Raw genomic sequence first — 18,631 nt, forward strand, 5'->3', positions numbered from 1 at the left:
GACCCACTGTGGCCTCTGTTCCCTCCTGGGTTTCAAAGGCGCTTTCTTCTGTTCTTTTTAACACAAGCATGTGTGTTAGTCACTCAATTATGTCCGACTCTTTGCAACCCCATGGACTGTAGCCTGCCAGGCTCCTCTGTCCATGGGATTCTCCAGGAAAGAACACTGGGGTGGGTAGCCATTTCCTTCTTTCCTTCTTCCTCCTTCCTGACCCTGGGATCAAACCTGGGTCTCCTGCATTGCAGGTGGATTCTTTACCATCTGAGCCACCAGGGAAGCCTTCAACACAATCCCAGGCTCCCTTCTTGTACTCTTGAAAAATGAGGTGGGTCTACCTTTTCAGCTCAGGGTCCTCTGAGCAGGCTCAAATGACAGGGCAGAGGGGCTCCTTCTCCAGCAGACCCTGCTTTGTGAGGTGTACCTAGATGAGTGCCTAAACAAAATCCTAGGACCGAAATTTCAGAGAAGGTGCTCTGCAGTCAGCCGCTGCACAGACAAGAAGACCTCCATTCATTTCCCACACCCTGCCCCAGGAAATGACCAATAAACTTCCCTGGCTGTATTCCTATTTCCAATTGGCTTGATCCTCTTGGAATTTTAGAGGAAATTGTTCTTCTTTGAGGTAGGCTTTGGAATGTAATTCTCCATTTGGTGAGGTTTAAAGGTTTGAAACATCTACCCAGGAATCAAAGAGAGATGGGCTCCTGTTATCAGTGATTTACTTTCAAAGCCCTGTGAGACTGTTTTTAATAAAAATCCAGTACCCACCAGAGCCTTAGGAATGTTGGACCCCATTTTGGAACTATTATGGGGACAAGAGAGTGCCAGGCATGGATTTCCTGTTACCACAAGTGGAGCCATGAGCCTTGAATGTCTGCCTCTCATCCCAGAGCAGCCCTAATCACTTTCCAAAATAGGAGGTGGCAATGTATGGCAAAACCAACCAATATAATATTGTAAAATAATTTGCCTCCAATAAAAAATAAATTAACTACATAAAAAAAAATAATAAAAAAAAAAAAAACAAAATAGGAGGTGGCCTTGTCATTGAGTCCTGAGCAAAACTGTAAAAATGAAGGTGTGTATGGAGGCTCAACTCCCTAGCTCTGACCCTCCCTGGATGTTTGAACTAAAAGAGACAGACCCTCTTCTGTTTAGAGTCAGGGATGCTGGGACTACAGAAGGAATCTGATTGCCACGATATCTTCATGAAAAGCTGGAGTGAGAACCCCAGGTCAGTGTTGCCTTTCTATCAGGCTACTCACGCGTCTTTGCTGAGCCATGATTGTCACTGTCCTTGCCACCCAACCTGTCAGAGAGAAAGCCTATCAAAGGTTCCCACAGTTCTCCCCTGCTGTGATTAGATAAGGGGCACGTTCCGTTACAATGAGAATTGTCTGGCTTGGGGAGGTCCTGGGACTCCCTCTGCAGCACTGATTTCTAAAGGTCTCAGTTTGAAAGCCACTTACATTCTGGTGACAGTCTGCCTTGGAATCCATCAATGGGATGGAAGACTTGAGGCCTAACTCCCTGCCTCTTCCTACTGTCCATGGGGTTCAACAGGCAAGAGGATCCAAAGGTTAAATAGCACTATCAACTCAACTGACATGAATTTGAGCAAACTCTAGGAGGTAGTGGAGGACAGAGGAACCTGGTGGGCTACAGTCCATGGGGTTGAACAGCAACAAAAACAACTCCCTGCCAGGGAGTATGAAGATAAAAGGACACAGGTCTAGTCTCTTTCCTGGGGTAGAAAGTGGCTAGAAGGGTAATGCTTTAGTCTGTTCAGGCTGCTATAACAAAAGACCATAGACTGAATGACTTATAAACAACAAACATTTCTCACAGTTCTGGAGGCTTGGAAGTTCAAGAGCAAGGTACTGGCAAGTTTCTAGTGAGAGTCTGCTTTCAAGTTCATAGATGGCAATCTTTTCGCTGTGTCTTCACATGGCAGAAGGGACAAGGAATCTCTAGGGTCTCCTTTATAAGGGCACTAACTCCATTCATGAAGTCTCTACCTTCATGACCTAATCACCTCCTAACAGCCCCACTTCTAAATACTAGTATGTTGGGAATTAGCTTTCAACATATAGCTTTTGGGGAGACACAGGCATTTTTTATACAGCAAAGGAAATCAGGAGTTTCAGAGGGGATTCTGTTAGGGGGTCAAGTAAGAAATGAACTCTGGAGGGGATGACAGTCTAATTCAAATAGGGAAATAGAGTCAGCATCCAGTGCCTGAGGGTGAGCCCAGCTTGAAGGAGGGGAGAAGGAGTTGGGGGTAGGGAGCCATCAGGGTTCCAGAAGAGATGGCACCCAGGAGAACTTGGGAGTCAGGGCAGAGTCTTCAGCTCCCACTCCCATCATGAGAGAAGTAGACAGGGTTGGGAGGATGACTTGAAGTGGTCTCCCACTTCATGAGCAGGGAGGCACCTGCTCTCTTCCCAGAGAGAGGAGCTTCCACGTGGCACACACACAGCAGGCCCTGGCCTGTCAGAGATGGAGACCAGTAAGGCAATCTGCATCTTGGACCCTGCAACTCTGGAAAGTCATCAGCTTTGTAGCCATGGAAAAAGTGAAAAAAAAAGTTCGGCTGTCAGTGAGTCTTCAGAGGGGCTGTGGGGGCATGCGTAGTGTGTCAGAGAAGTGAATGTTTCGTCCCGAGTTGGAGCTGTGTATGTGCTATACTTTCTGTTGTGTATATACAACACTGTCCTTACTCAACCCTCAGCCATCACCTCTCAACCATCTTGCTTTCACCCCATCTCTCCCATTCCCCCAAAACTTCGCTGACTTCCAGTGACCACCAAAAACCAAAAAAAGCAAACTGCCAAATCTCTTAGCCTGAAATTTAAAGCTAAAGATTCACCAGATATACCTTGAATTTCCTGACTCCAGGCATTTGTTTTCCGCTTTCTCAACACCTGATCTTCATCGGTTCGAGTCTCTCTTTCTTTCTCTTTTTCTGAGGCTGAGTTCAGATCCTCCCTCTTCCAGGAAGCCCTCACAGGTATCCCTGGCCAAAGGACCTGTCTCTCATCTGAATGCCGGAGCATTACTTTCTACCTCTTTTGTGTCAAAAAGTGCATTTTATCTTGCACTTTAACTACTGAGTCGGATACTGTTGGTTTTCTCCATTAAATTTGTGGAGAAGCCTTATAGATTTGTCTTATTCATTTTTGTATCCCTAACCCCTATAATGATACTCTACATAGCAGGCATGTAATTTGAAATATATTTATTAAACTAAATGTTGGTGATATGGAGATAGATGAATGAGAAAGTTTCTGCCCATTAGGAGTTTACAATCTAATCCGAGAAAGAGATGCACAGCAATAAGAACTAATTTAATATAAAGCCAAAGGAACAGCACTTGACCTATGGAGGTATGGGATTTGGGTGGGCAGGGATGGTGGCAAGGGGGATCACGCAGGTTGAAGGAACTGCCTAGGTGGAAGTGAGTGGCATATTTGGGGAACATGTTAAATACCCTTGGGAATGGCATGCATGAAAATAGGAGATAAGGCCAGAGAGGGGATGTGGGCTTTGGACCATAGAAAGTCTACTGAGCCTTTTCAAAGAATTTGGATTTTATTCTGGAGGCCATTGACTGAGGGGCCACTGAATGCTTTTGAGGAGGAAGATAATATATACTTACTGGATGAAGGAATAACGTGTGTTTTGGGTAGACACCATTCTCTGGCCAAGGTCACTTTAGGAAAATCTTAGGTTGGATACAGAACAGCAAGCATTCTCTGCTGAACAGCCAGACTGTCCCCTGATCAAATCACCTCTTTGTGAGATTTTCCCTTTTAAAAAATCTGCCTCCGCCCCCCCCAAAAAAACCACTTCGTCAGGGTGAAAAGTCTGTTCTGCCTTCTGAAACAGTTTCCTGCCCCACCCTCAGCTTTGACTTTAGTACATAAATTCTTGTGTTTGGATTGCATTAGTCAGGATTCTGTATTAGTCAGGGTTCCAGAGAAAGCGAATATTTATATATAAAATGAGATGTATTATAAAGAATTGGCTCATGCGATTCTGGAGGCTGAGAAGTCCCACGATCTGCTGTCTGCAAGCTGGAGATCCAGGAAAGCAGGTGGTATGCATTCCAGTCCCAGCCAAAGGCCTGAGAAGCAGGAGTGCCAGCGGTGTAAGTCCCATGAGGATCAGAGACCCATGTCTCGGCTCAAGCAGATGGGCAGAGACACCCACTGATGCCCACTGCCTCTCAATGGAAACTGAACTTTCTGAACCTGGGACTGGCTTGGGCCCCCTATGTAATTTCTTGGCCTTTGTGGAATTGGTGGGGGGTGAGGGGTAGGAACTCCAATACTTTGGCCACCTCATGCGAAGAGTTGACTCATTGGAAAAGACCCTGATGCTGGGATGGACTGGGGGCAGGAGGAGAAGGGGAAGACAGAGGATGCGATGGCTGGATGGCATCACCGACTTGATGGACATGAGTTTGGGTAAACTTCGGGAGTTGGTGTTGGACAGGGAGGCCTGGCGTGCTGTGATTCATGGGGTCGCAAAGAGTTGGACACAACTGAGCGACTGAACTGAACTGAGGGGTACGAGGGGGACAACATCCTATAGAGAAAAAACTCCTAGTTTGGAGTCCTCAGCCTGGATCAAAGTACCAGCTGAAATCAATTATTAGCTGTAGCACTTTGGCAAAATTCTCTTTGTGCCTCAGTAATCTCTTTGTGCCTCAGTTTTCTCATCTGAAAAATGGGAATATTTATGCCTACGCCAAAAAATTAAAGTGAAGATGAGAATGGGGACTGTCTAGCTTGCTGCCTGACACACAGGAGGTGTGTAAACAGTACTTGTTTGATTCATATTTGTAGTGAAATAGAAGCTCCAGTTCTACATAAACAGAGGGAAGCTGTGCTTATGAGCTGTTGTTAGGTGCCTTAATTTAGAGGACTGCAAATTCTCTGCCTAGATTATCTCCAGAGGTGGTTCCAAAGCCCAGCTGTTGAAGGTTCCGACCTGTCTCCCCAGCCTAACCTCTGCTCTCGGGGCTCTTCCCTCCTCCTACTGCCAGCTGTGGTTGCACTGATAGGAAGGCAGGGGCCCAGCCCTGGCTGAATGAGGCCGTTGTTGCAAAGGTTGAGGAACCACATACACTGCTGCAATTCGCCCTCCCCTGAGGAACCCTGGAGAACCTGTGGCCAGCCCTCAGTCCCTCCAGCTGTGTGTCTGGGGAGACAGCCTAGATTTCTGAGCCTCCCGGCGTGATGGGAAAACTGCCTTTTGTTGTTTAGTTGCTAAGTCACCTCTGACTCTTACAACCCCATGGATTGTAGCTGGCCAGGCTCCTCTGCCCATGGGATTTCCCAGCCAAGACTACTGGAGTGGGTTGTCATTCCCTTCTCCAGGGAATCTTCCTGACCCAGGGATCAAACTTGCGTCTTCTGCACTGACAGGTGGATTCTTTACCACTAAGCCACCTAGAAAGCCCGGGAAAACTCTTAGGATGTGCTAGAAAGCTGCCCAGTTTTCTGGAGCTGAGGTTAGAGTTTTCCCTTCAAAACCAAGGAACTCACCAGTAGGGATATTTTTCACAGCTGGCGGCTATTAATCAGCGTCCCAGGTGCATGGAGGAAGTGGATTCACCTATACCCTTAAAACCTTTATGGACAGGTAGGACAGCTGAGTCACACACACACTTCTGCAAAGCGGTTGGCAGGATGTACAGACTGGTGTGGTGCAAGCAGGCAGGAGGGGGATACCAACTCTGTGGGTGTGTGGGGTTGGGTGGAGGCGGGAGAATGAGAAGATGGGTACAGTTGAAAGAGACAGCAGAGGAAGGCCGGCCAGGAACCAGGATGAGCCAAGGCCTGGAGGTAAAAATATCGTATGTTAAAAACATAAAACCTAGGCTGTTCTGGGGCGTGGCTGGGACACAGGTGCTTGACCGGTAGGGCAGCAAGGGGTGCAATCAAGAGGCTGAGGTTTTACTTTGAGTTATGAGACTTGCAAGTTTTAGCCGTAGGGGGACAAGCTGGGTCACGTTTTGGAAATCACACGACTTGGGTTAATATAGACTGACGCTGTGCTAAGAATTTTCTTTTTTTCAACAAATATTCTGTCGAATGTCGGTTACGTGCTAGAAGTTGGGCAGTGGGCAACAGCGGCAAAAATTCAGGTTGAGCCTTCCTTGAAAGTAACTTCCACATTTTTATGGAAGAGGAAATGGAGGGTCGGCTTGATCCCGGCTTACGGCTCTGTGTTTTGTGCCAGAGGTAGCATGCCTCTGCGCAGTCCTCCTGAAGTCTCGGCGCACGTGGGTCGGCCCGCCTTCGGGTCCTCCGCCTGCGCGCGCCGCCGGGGCATCTTCATCGCCCCGCCCGGCTGGGAGCCCGCCCCCAGCCCAGCGCACACGTGGGTTCTCGCACGTCCGCCCGGCTCCCCCTTGACGTCAGCCTCGCGGTTCCATTTAAGGCCCCTCCCGCGCCCCACTCCGAGTACCGGAGCCGCAGCCGCCAAGTCCGGATCCCACGCCGCGCGCCTCCGACTCCCGCCCGCTCGACGGTCACTCCCGGTACGGTCCGGCCCGGCGCGCTCTGCGCCCGAGGGCAAGGGCGATCGCTTTAGGCTTCACTGGCCCAGGCACTGCCCATGGCTGGGGGGGTGGTCCCCGCTCTTGGGAGGTGTAGGCGCTGCTTCCAAAGGGCATAATCCTGAGACCTGGGCGGTGGCCCCACACTACCAAATGGTCCCGGGGGCCGGCCGAACGCTGCTGCTGCTCTAAGTGGGCACAGTGGCCTCTGGCCGGGCTGGGGAACCAAGGAGGTGGTCGCAACTAACCTGGGGTCGAAGGTCTGGGTAGATGCAGACGGAATAGGAGACGACTGGTTGGGGAGGGGGGTGGAGGATACCTCCGGGCTTGAAATGAGGAAGCCGCACGGAGCTCGAAGTCAGGTTGCTGGAGTCCACGGAACCGAAAAAGCCTCAGCAGTCTGGGGCGGGTTCCCGGAAGCTGGAAAGCCGCTGGGTGCGCTTGGATCGTATTTTAATCCTAGCACTCTCTGGAGTTGGGCTCCTTGGGGCCGCCGCTGCCTGCCGATGAGAGGGAGCTCTTGGCGCAAGTTACTTTTGTTAAGCAGCTGCCGCTGTATCGGTCTCTGAACTAGACGTGGGGCTTGCAAATACGAAGGAGAAAGGGTACCAGCTCTCCCGCCTCTCAGAATCAGAGGAGGATCATCTGGTACCTTCATCTCCTTTTAACAAACGGGGAACCTAAGGCCGATTAAGGTATCTCTAAGGTCACAGTGAGTGCCTGGCAGAGTTGGGGGAAGGTAGACAGACCCTCCTCCAGGGCTCCACTCCCATCCGTATCCCCACACTGAAGGGAGCGCTGGAGCCCAGAGCTTCGGTTTTGGTGAAACCAGATGTCTGCAGAAGGCACTCCCTTCCCCCTGCCAGGCTGCAGAAACCTTTCAGGGCTGTCTAGAAATAGCAGTGATTTGTCAGGAGAGACTCGATTCCAGCTTGGTGACTCTGGGCTGCATGCCTGTAAGTCCTCTCAGATATTTTTGCCCTTTGGAGCAGTGTCAAGATTAGACGTAGTGCTTTCGGGATGCAATCTGTGAAAATCTCTCCAGTGAACGCAGAACCACCCCTACCCCACCCTACCCCCCACCCACCCTCCACCCCCCACCTCCCCGGCTCTGGAAATCGAGGCTTCCACCAAGAGGAGCTTTATTGATGAACTTTAAGGGTCCAGGCTTCAGGTCTCTGCAGCTACTGCTACATTCCCCGTAGTAAAATTTCCTCATACCAGGCCTCACGGCTTTGCAACAAAGATCACAGCAGAAGCCACGCGAGGTGCCTCCCTGTGAGTTGGCTAACAGTCCCTGGTGCCTGGTATCAAGATTTAAACTCTGGTTCTGGCAGCGCGCCAGGCCGGGGAGGCAGCCAGCCGGTCTTCACGAACACGTGTGCTTCAGAGCACGAGTTCAGTCTGAAAAAGTCTTGATTCCGAGCTCATTCAGACCCACAGAGCAGTAGACTTCCTCTTCGTCAGGTCCGCTTACGGGCGGGGCTCCGCAAGCCAGCGCGGGACTGTCGGGGCTGGCGCTCACCTCTCAGTAGTCAGCGGCGCCTAGGCACACGACTCTTGCCTCCGCCCAGCGTTGTGAAGTGCGCTTGCGCACAAGATGAGCGGCGTGGTGCATGGGCGGGGGAGGGGCAGCCGCTAATCTTCCGGGTCTGGGCGGGGCGTAAACTCCGCGGGCCCCTGCACACTGGCCACTGGATGGCCACTGCTGCTTCAGGGGCGGGGGTTGGGGACAGGGGGGCGAAAACTAGAGCTGCGCATGAGCAGAGCTCCCACGGGTTCTGGCTAGTGCTGTGAGGCGGTTAGAGCCGCTTTACGCTCGTACCTGTGGTCCTTTCACGTACCTGTGGTCCTTGCGGGGCTTGGCAAGAGTCCTGGGGATTGGAACAGAGCTGTACCTGTGGTCCTTAAGGGCTTGGCAGGAGTCCTGGTGACTACAGAAGTGTTGGGCCGGCTGCTTATAGTGTTCTTGTTTGAAGAAAGGCTAGCTCCACTTGGAGTTAATAAGTCAAGATGAGTGAGCCTTCAGGAGGCTATACTTATACCCAAACTTCAATATTATTTTTCCATGCCAAGGTGAGGAACTTTACACTAAGACCCTAGTCAGACCAAAGTCCGGTATTAGGCCTTTCAGTTCTTTGTCTTTCGGTAGGTTTCTTCCCTCCTCCCTGCTTTTAGTCATTTCTTGTGATTTTTAGGGGCAGGTATCCCAAAAGGAAGCAAAATAAGCTTTTTCAGAACAGTTTTCCGAAGGATGCAAGTGACAGTGCATGCTTTTTCCCTTATAGATTCCTTTAGGCTCTAAGTCCAAGATGGCAACTCTCAAGGATCAACTGATTCAGAATCTTCTTAAGGAAGAACATGTCCCCCAGAATAAGATTACAGTTGTTGGGGTTGGTGCTGTTGGCATGGCCTGTGCCATCAGTATCTTAATGAAGGTAAGTGAGAGCCTTTCATTTTGCAAGTCCCTTAAGGATACCTTGACTCCGTCCATCTACCATTTGCTCTCCAAGAAATGCATTATCACATTGTATATACAAATATATAAGCTCATGCACTCATTGAAAGAGCTTTATGTGAAACAAACTTTTAAAACCTGATGCTATACCAAAAGGGTTATCTAAACTACAAAAATTAAAGTTTTCTGGGTTGGAGACCCAGTTGCTTAAATTCGTTGTGCTTTATTAACCTCATTGCTGCTGCTGCTGCCACTAACTCGCTTCAGTCATATCCGACTCTGTGCGACCCCATAGACGGCAGCCCACCAGCCTCCCCTGTCCCTGGGATTCTCCAGGCAAGAACACTGGAGTGGGTTGCCATTTCCTTCTCCGATGCATAAAAGTGAAAAGTGAAAATGAAGTCGCTCAGTCGTGTCCGACCCTTAGCGACCCCATGGACTGCAGCCTACCAGGCACCTCTGCCCATGGGATTTTCCAGGCAAGAGTACTGGAGTGGGTTGCCATTTCCTTCTCCATTAACCTCATTCAGTTCAGTCACAGCCGTGTCCGACTCTTTGCGACCCCATGAATCACAGCACGCCAGGCCTCCCTGTCCATCACCAACTCCCGGAGTTCACCCAAACTCATGTCCATCGAGTTGGTGATGCCATCCAGCCATCTCATTTTCTGTCGTCCCCTTCTTCTCCTGCCCCCAATCCCTCCCAGCATCAGAGTCTTTTCCAGTGAGTCAACTCGTCGCATGAGTTGGCCAAAGTATTGGAGTTTCAGCTTTAGCATCAGTCCTTCCAATGAACACCCAGGACTGATCTCCTTTAGAGTGGACTGGCTGGATCTCCTTGCAGTCCAAGGAACTCTCAAGAGTCTTCTCCAATACTAGAGTTCAAAAGCATCAATTCTTCGGTGATCAGCTTTCTTCACAGTCCAACTCTCACGTCCATACATGACCACTGGAAAACTATAGCCTTGACTGCTGCTGCTGCTGCTAAGTCACTTCAGTCGTGTCCAACTCTGTGTGACCCCATAGATGGAAGCCCACCAGGCTCCCCCGTCCCTGGGATTCTCCAGGCAAGAACACTGGAGTGGGTTGCCATTTCCTTCTCCAATGTGTGAAAGTGAAAAGTGAAAGTGAAGTTGCTCAGTCGTGTCCGACCCTTAGCGACCCCACGGACTGCAGCCTACCAGGCTCCTCCATCCATGGGATTTTCTAGGCAATAGTACTGGAGTGGCTTGCCATTGCCTTCTCCGTAGCCTTGACTAGATGTACCTTTGTTGGCAAAGTAATGTCTCTGCTTTTTAATATGCTGTCTAAGTTGGTCATAACTTCCTTCCAAGGAGTAAGCGTCTTTTAATTTCATGGCTGCAATCACCATCTGCAGTGATTTTGGAGCCCCAAAAAATAGTCTGACACTGTTTCCACTGTTTCCCCATCTATTTCCCATGAAGTGATGGGACCAGATGCCGTGATCTTAGTTTTCTGAATGTTGAGCTTTAAGCCAACTTTTTCGTTCTCCTCTTTCACTTTCATCAAGAGGATTTTTAGTTCCTCTTCTCTTTCTGCCATAGGGTGGTATCATCTGCATATCTGAGGTTATTGATATTTCTCCCGGCAATCTTGATTCCAGCTTGTGCTTCTTCCAGCCCAGTGTTCCTCGTGATGTACTCTGCATAGAAGTTAAATAAGCACAGAGAAGGCAATGGCAAGCCACTCCAGTACTATTGCCTAGAAAATCCCATGGATGGAGGAGCCTGGTAGGCTGCAGTCCGTGGGGTCGCTGAGGGTCGGACATGACTGAGCGACTTCACTTTCACTTTTCACTTTCACACATTGGAGAAGGAAATGGCAACCCACTCCAGTGTTCTTGCCTGGAGAATCCCAGGGACGGGGGAGCCTGGTGGACTTCCGTCTATGGGGTCACACAGAGTCGGACACGACTGAAGTGACTTAGCAGCAGCAGCAAGATGGTTAATATCACTAGTCATTGGGAAAATGCAAATTAAAACCACAACAATATACAACTGTCTACCCCTTAAAAGGTGTGTTACCATGTGAGGTAGTTGAAATCTTCACACATGGTAAATGTAATGTGACGTAAAATGGCACCATCACTTTGGAACAGAGTTTGGCATTTTCTCATGCAGTTAATCATCAATTCCACCTTCAGGTATTTATCTATATGAAATAAAAACGTATGGCTCCACAAAGATTTACACAAATGTTCATAGCTGTTTAATTTGTAAGAGCTTAAAACTGGAAATAGTGCAAATGTCCATCAACAGGTAAATGATAAACTGCAGTATATGAATTTTATAAATGTAATGATAAGTTAAACAGTCTCAAGATTCACATGTGTTTGTAGTATACTTTATAACTTGCATTTTAGTTATGCTTAATCTTCTTTGTGTATCAAATAATAAAAAAGTCTAAAAACCAAAAAAAAAAAAAGTTAAATAAGCAGAGTGACAATATATAGCCTTTTCCTATTTGGAACCAGTCTGTTGTTCCATGTCCACCTTGTTAGTTGCCTACAAATGAAAAAGTATAGATCCTATGCCTTTAAGCAAGCTAAAATTATTTAAAAGTAATTTTTGAATTGATATTGACACATATACATGGTAAAATTAAACTGAATGTGGGAAGTCTTTTGCCCATGGTAATCCCCTCTGCCCTGCTCCTCGAATAGCAGTTTTGGTATCAATTATGGAACTAACATTTAATTAGAAAAAAATTTGTGAATGAATAAACACTTTTTATAGCATTGAAGCCTGGTTTGTATTAAAAAGAAATTGAGAGAGCTCACAATATTAAAATATTTTTAAGTTCAGATTTGGAGTTACTAGTAAGAGAGTGAAGTGATGAATTCTGGATTCCAAACAAGAAGGACTGAAATGAGAAGGGACTGAAGGCGGAAATGAGCTCTGCAAAGGTCTTGTAACCACGCAGGTTGCTCTGTGTGTTCTTAAAAAGAGACCACATGTTATTCAAAGTCTTTATTCCTTCCCCACTGAATCAGACATGGATACCATTTATTTTTCCCAAACCAGTGAACCACCTGTGGTTGTTTTCTGTGATGCCCACTAACTCAGGTGTGGCTCAGAGTAACTGGAAGACCACCTCAGCTCTTATAATCTCTTTGGTTACGATAGTCCACATTCCATTTGTATTAAAGCTATTATTGGTGCTCCTTGTCTGAGATGCACCTATGAACTTCTATAGGTTCACTTGAAAGGATATTTTTCACCAACATTTTGTATTGCACAGATCTGTCTATAAGTCAAACTTTATGTTGGTTAACATATGGAAAGCATGTAACCAGGGAATGATCTAGAATACCACTTTTTAGGCCTTTAAACTAGTCGGTATCATCTATTTAATGACTAACAACCTAAAATCAATGTGTAAAACTGAATCTGAGAGACTAAATAGAGCAGTTTTACATAACTGGGTGGTCCTCACTGCAAATTCAGTGTTCTGCTTCTGTGCAGTGGTGGTGGAGCTCCTGCAGAGGGTGCTCCAATGAGAGAGGGGGCAGTTCTTTTTCCTATGTATATGTCATCCATGAGTCAGCTTTTAATTGGATCTTACCTCTACTTTGAGGTACGTACTAATAATAAAATAGCAGAATTCTCCTATATCAGAAATATGGAAATTTTGCATGCTTGTCTAAAAATTTGGAAATGGCTATTTTCCACTGAACTAAAATTTTATGTCTTTCAGGACTTGGCAGATGAAATTGCCCTTGTTGATGTCATGGAAGATAAACTGAAGGGAGAGATGATGGATCTCCAACATGGCAGCCTTTTTCTCAGAACACCAAAAATTGTCTCTGGCAAAGGTTGATTTTGGCCTATTTATATTACATTCTGTGTTAGGCTTAATTCTTTGTCAGGCTTGAAAATCCTATCAGTTCTTCAAAGAGTTCTTCTTTATACAGGATAAGAGAGCCTTTTGAACAATTTTGCGTTGATACCTATAGATATCAATGTTTGAATTTCCAAAAGTGTTTTTAAATGAAAATCCAGTTTGTCCATGATGTGGAAAACATCTGAATTACAGCTAGCAAAGCTTTTTAGGTTCATAGTTTACCACATTGATTCAAATATTTTAAAACACTTACTTCTATTACATCCTTTCATACACTAACACAAGGTTGAGACTAGGGTAAATGAGCCTGTTCAGCAGATATTCTTGGCTTGACCGTGTCACACTTTACAAGCACCAGCCAGGAAACAGACATGGGCCGAAATAGTCTGTTTTATCACTTGAAAACCATTGACCATTTAGATTACTCTTTTCATTGTCTTCAACCCAGGATTCACCATCCTGTGCCATAGGATATATAGAAGCAAGACATGCTTGATAAGTGTGAAGTTGCCTCTGTGAGAAAAAAAAGCCATCCCTGAGCTGATGTGACTACAATTAAGTAGAAATAGGAGTGTGAAAAAGTGTGAACATTAAGCTCAGGCGGCAAAAAATTGGGGTGTGTGTCTCATTTGGTATGAATGTGAAATAAATTTGATTCCTTTCAGCTCCCCCCAGTCATAGTTATATAAAGCCACAACATAATTACAGAATACAAGGAGGGTGTTGATGTAGTCTTCCTCCATGTAAGTGGCCACAGTGATAAAACTCCAAAAGAAAAGGAGGAGTCTGGGCATATATATGCCACATAAACAAAACACTGGTAAAACTGTCCATTTAAAAAGTTAATGGAACAAATTTTTGCTGGAGTTTTCTTAAAAGCCTTAATCTAGTTATTGTTTCTCTTTTCTCTAGACTATAATGTGACAGCAAACTCCAAGCTGGTTATTATCACAGCTGGGGCACGTCAGCAAGAGGGAGAGAGCCGTCTGAATTTGGTCCAGCGTAACGTGAACATCTTTAAATTCATCATTCCTAATATTGTAAAATACAGCCCAAATTGCAAGTTGCTTGTTGTTTCCAATCCAGGTGAGACTTTTAATGGCATAAAAATCGATGAGCTAGAGTAAAACTGATAATATGTATCATAATCTAAATATATTTCTCATATTTTTCATTTTCCTCCTGAGAGTGAATTTGTGTTTTTGTAAAATAGTTAAAACATCAAGGGGAAACAATGACTTTAACATAGTTGGCACTTTAAAATTTGTAACTTGCCTAGGAAGATCTTGGATAAGGAATAATTATGAATAATGTGTTATTGATACAAACTTATTAAACTACACTTCTTGAATACTTAATGTATTTGTTATATACAATATAGAGGCTTAAAAATATTAACAGAAATATTGATTGGTCACGATAAATACAAAGATCTATCAGCTCATGATTCACATAGTGAAAATGTTAGTCTTTCAGTCATGTCCAGCTCTTTGCGACCCCATAGACTGGGGCCTGCCAGGTTCCTTTGTCCATGGAATTCTGCAGGCAAAAATACTGGAGTGGGTAGCCATTCCATTTTCCAGGGGATCTTCCCAACCCAGGGATCGAACCCGGGTCTCCTGCATTGCGGGCAGATTCTTTACCTTCTGAGCCACCAGGGAAGCCCAATTCACATAAAACCTCTGCCTAAATATTTTCTCCACAGTCGATATTTTGACCTATGTGGCTTGGAAGATAAGCGGCTTTCCCAAAAACCGTGTTATTGGAAGTGGATGCAATCTGGATTCAGCTCGGTTCCGTTTTCTCATGGGGGAGAGACTGGGAGTTCACCCATTAAGCTGCCATGGGTGGATCCTTGGGGAGCACGGTGACTCTAGTGGTAAGTATGACTTCTTTTATTGTTTGCAAAAAGATTCTGTAAAAAAATTGACAGGAATATCGTTACTGAATCAGTCTAAATCAGATATCCATTTATTAGGGTAGATGGTTTCCAGAAATCTTATCTCTTGGTATAATTATATGCTAGAATTGTTAAGATTTTAGCCATTTTTGTGTGACATATTTTGGTATAAGGGATGAAGAATGAAATTTATTACAATGAACATATTAAGTAAGATGATAGTTCTTAACATCACAGCTGTTTATAGGCAGACTGCTTGTCTCTGAAAAGGCCAGCTGATCCAAATGGAGTGTATGAGAAAAAAATCTATTATTATCACAGCTGAAAGATGTTATAATTTGTGCAGAGTTCTCAGTTCCTTATGGCAAGAAAATTCCTCTTATGATCTCATAATATCCCATCTCAATATTTCCCATTAGGAAAAACTAGATTAGCATACAGTGAAAAATTCTTAGCTTTACATAATTTAATCAGCAAAAATCTAAGAGTATTGGTAGTCTTGACCACCTACCAAGAGGGAATAATCTTCCTCAAATAAGAAAACACGATTTTTGGGGAATGGGTCAGAATTACTGGTCAGCTAGGTAGTGCTTGGGAGTAAATATATTCTGTTCTATTTTGTTTAGTGCCTGTATGGAGTGGAGTGAATGTTGCTGGTGTGTCCCTGAAGAATTTACACCCTGAATTAGGCACTGATGCAGATAAGGAACAGTGGAAAGCGGTTCACAAACAGGTGGTTGACAGGTAATAGATCTCATAGTTTGTAACACAGAAGGTTAAAATTTATTATTTTTATTTAAGAAATTAAAAGTTTTGGAAATTTCCCTGATTGTCTAGTGGTTAGGACTTGAGCTTTCACTGCCGAGCTTGTGAGTTCATCCCTGCTTGAGGAACTGAGATCTCGCAAGCCCTGCAAATGGCCAGAAAGAGAAAAGATTAAAAGTTTAATAATCTTTGCATTTGGTAACTGTCAGAAAACTTGTGTTCTAAAGCTTGTTAAAACTCTTACTATAAAACAGGTAAAGGTATTAGGTATTGCAGGCATGTATTAATCTTACAGTCTACTTTTATTTGCCATAATTCTCCATTTATAGTATGATAACTCTTCCTGTATTTGTAAACTAAGATATAAAACAAATCTACCTGATTTGAGATTCATTCTTTACTTCAAAAGCATGTATCATTGATTTAGTTAGGAATAAGAATTTTTTAATCTAAGTTCTTATAATAATCCATGAGTAGAAACACAACTAGCTGCTTGTTTACTCAGATGATTATAAAGTTTTAAGCAAGATATAAATTCATCATGGTACAAAAAATAATTAACTGTTAGAAACTGTTCAAATAGGGAAACTTGCAACTTAACTGGCATTATTTACTTTAAATAAGGTAGCCATGTGTAGACCTCAGGTCTTTGAAATTGAAGAATTAATCATGATTGGTCTAAGCAAGGCCCTCTGATTTGTATTTGTTAAAACCTGTGAACCCATCATCCAACCCAAGAAATGTTTACAGTTGCTGTCAACTAACTGTAGTGTTTGTTGAATTGGAATTATTAGTCTGCTGGTGCTTGGAAATGAGTGGATGCTGTGCTCTTCCCACTCACCCCTCTACCCCTAACCCCCCACCCCCACATACACACTCTTGAGATAATCCCAAGTCAAGCATGCAATATGTCATCTTCTCAGATCTGCTTTTTTAAATTTAGTATTGCATTTATAAGAATCATCTATTTTGTTGCCTGAGCCATAGTTGTTTGTTTTGACAGCTATGTATGATTTATCCATCCTCCTACTGAAGAGTACTGCGGTTGTTGCCAGGTTCTTGCTATTACCAACAGTACTGTTGTGAACATCCCCATACATAATATCCTGGCATACATGTGCAAGGGTTACACTTAGGTATATAATGCAGCTTTATTATTTATATAGCATTATTATTATGTCAGTGATTTCTTATAAAGCATGTGTTTAGTGAAAGCTTTTTCTTTGTTCCTCCTACCCTACTTTTTCCTGTCCTTTGCTATCCTACAGTGCTTATGAGGTGATCAAACTGAAAGGCTACACATCCTGGGCCATTGGACTGTCAGTGGCTGATTTGGCAGAAAGTATAATGAAGAATCTTAGGCGGGTGCATCCGATTTCCACCATGATTAAGGTAGGTCTATGTAGTAAAATGTACTTGAATGCCATTATTTCCTGTTTTGTTTTTTAAACTCATTTCAGAAAGCAGTTAGATTAAGGTTAAGCCCTCAATCATTGATTTGACTGAAATAAATTAGTGCACCTGCAGCTTTCTTTTTTGAAAAGACATGGTTGAGCTTTAGGATTAATGTCTACTAGTACTGTGGTTATTAGCACATAGCTACTTAATAATTACCTGTTGACTGAAAAACTTGATTCAGTTTTGTTGAGATGAGTGGAAGACTATAAAAGACACAAATGTTTCTCCTTTGGGGAAAAATAGAAATCACACTCAAAGTTACCAAAGTGTCAGACAATAAAAATTGGAAAGTATGAGGGATAATAGCAATAATGTAGATTTTCTTTTAGAATGGAAGTTTTGCTGCTATTTTAATGACTTTCTTTTACACTGTTCATTACATCCTAACTGAAAATCTAGGAAGAAATTTTACTTGCCAAGTTGTATTAAGTAAGCTTTATGATTATAGAGAATAGAAAGTCTTGGGAGATACCAGAATGCATAGAAAAAACATAAAATATTTTTCATTTCATCCTCAGGGTCTCTATGGAATAAAAGAGGATGTCTTCCTTAGTGTTCCTTGCATCTTGGGACAGAATGGAATCTCAGACGTTGTGAAAGTGACTCTGACTCATGAGGAAGAGGCCTGTTTGAAGAAGAGTGCAGATACACTTTGGGGGATCCAGAAAGAACTGCAGTTTTAAAGTCTTCTAATGTATCACTTCACTGTCTTGGCTACACAGGATTTTAGTTGGAGGTTGTAACTCATATTGTCCTTTATATCTGATCCGTGATTAAAACAGTAATGTTAAGACAGCCTAGGAAAAAATCAATTTCCTAATGTTAGAAATAGGAATAGTTCATAAAACCTTGCTGACTGGCAAGGAATGGTTCATAAAACCTTGCAGCTGTATCCTGATGCTGGATGGCCGTTCCTTTGTGTGGTCCTAAATTGGTTTGTCAAGTAATTCAACTTCTTCAAGAGGTACCACTGCCCATGTTGCAGATGTTGCAGTTGCCCTTCAAACCAGATGTGTATTTACTATGTTATATAACCTCTGGTTCCTTTAGTCAAGGTGCCTAGTCCAACTTTTTTCCCTCCAGTTAATCACATCCTGGGATCCAATGTATAAATCCAGTATTGCATGCCATGTGCATAACTGTTCTAAAGAATCTTATGTACTGTATGTATCAGAATAGTGTACATTGCCTTGTAATGTAAAAAGGAAAAATTACATAAATAATGCAGCCAACTAAGTGTTACACCAACTAAATAAATCTTGAACAGTGACTACTCTGGTAATTAAGATACAAAGTCATAAAACTGTTATTTGTTCATTACATAAATGGGAGCCATTGGGTTATTGGGCTACACTACAATGATTTTTTTAAGGGGTACTGTTTACTAATGACCAGACTTTATTAAGAATTAACATATTAACGGTGTGATTAGATTGGCTAGACTGTTTTGTTACCATTTCCATTGTAATAATTTTAGTATGCTAAGCCCTCAAATATTATGAGATAATATGATTATAGTGCTAATCATAACTCAGTTCAGTTCAGTCGCTCAGTCATGTCCGACTCTCCGCGACCCCATGAATCACAGCACGCCAGGCCTCCCTGTCCATCACCAACTC

The 18,631-nt window shown here is 44.2% G+C and overlaps 1 protein-coding gene across 1 annotated transcript; it reads left to right on the forward strand.

Moving 5' to 3' along the window:
* Nucleotides 1–6,392: 6,392 nt before the first annotated feature.
* LDHA (lactate dehydrogenase A) lies at nucleotides 6,393–18,282 on the forward strand. The gene is made up of 8 exons (XM_055416008.2): nucleotides 6,393–6,550; nucleotides 8,857–9,006; nucleotides 12,743–12,860; nucleotides 13,802–13,975; nucleotides 14,595–14,768; nucleotides 15,416–15,533; nucleotides 16,823–16,946; nucleotides 17,531–18,282. Exons 2-8 carry the CDS (start codon nucleotides 8,881–8,883, stop codon nucleotides 17,693–17,695), a joined length of 999 nt encoding a protein of 332 aa, XP_055271983.1. The 5' UTR covers nucleotides 6,393–6,550; nucleotides 8,857–8,880; the 3' UTR covers nucleotides 17,696–18,282.
* Nucleotides 18,283–18,631: the final 349 nt, after the last annotated feature.

Source organism: Moschus berezovskii, chromosome 25 (assembly GCF_049115385.1).
Source record: "Moschus berezovskii isolate FMDL1 chromosome 25, NW_MosBer_1.0, whole genome shotgun sequence".
Classification (NCBI taxonomy): domain Eukaryota; kingdom Metazoa; phylum Chordata; class Mammalia; order Artiodactyla; family Moschidae; genus Moschus; species Moschus berezovskii.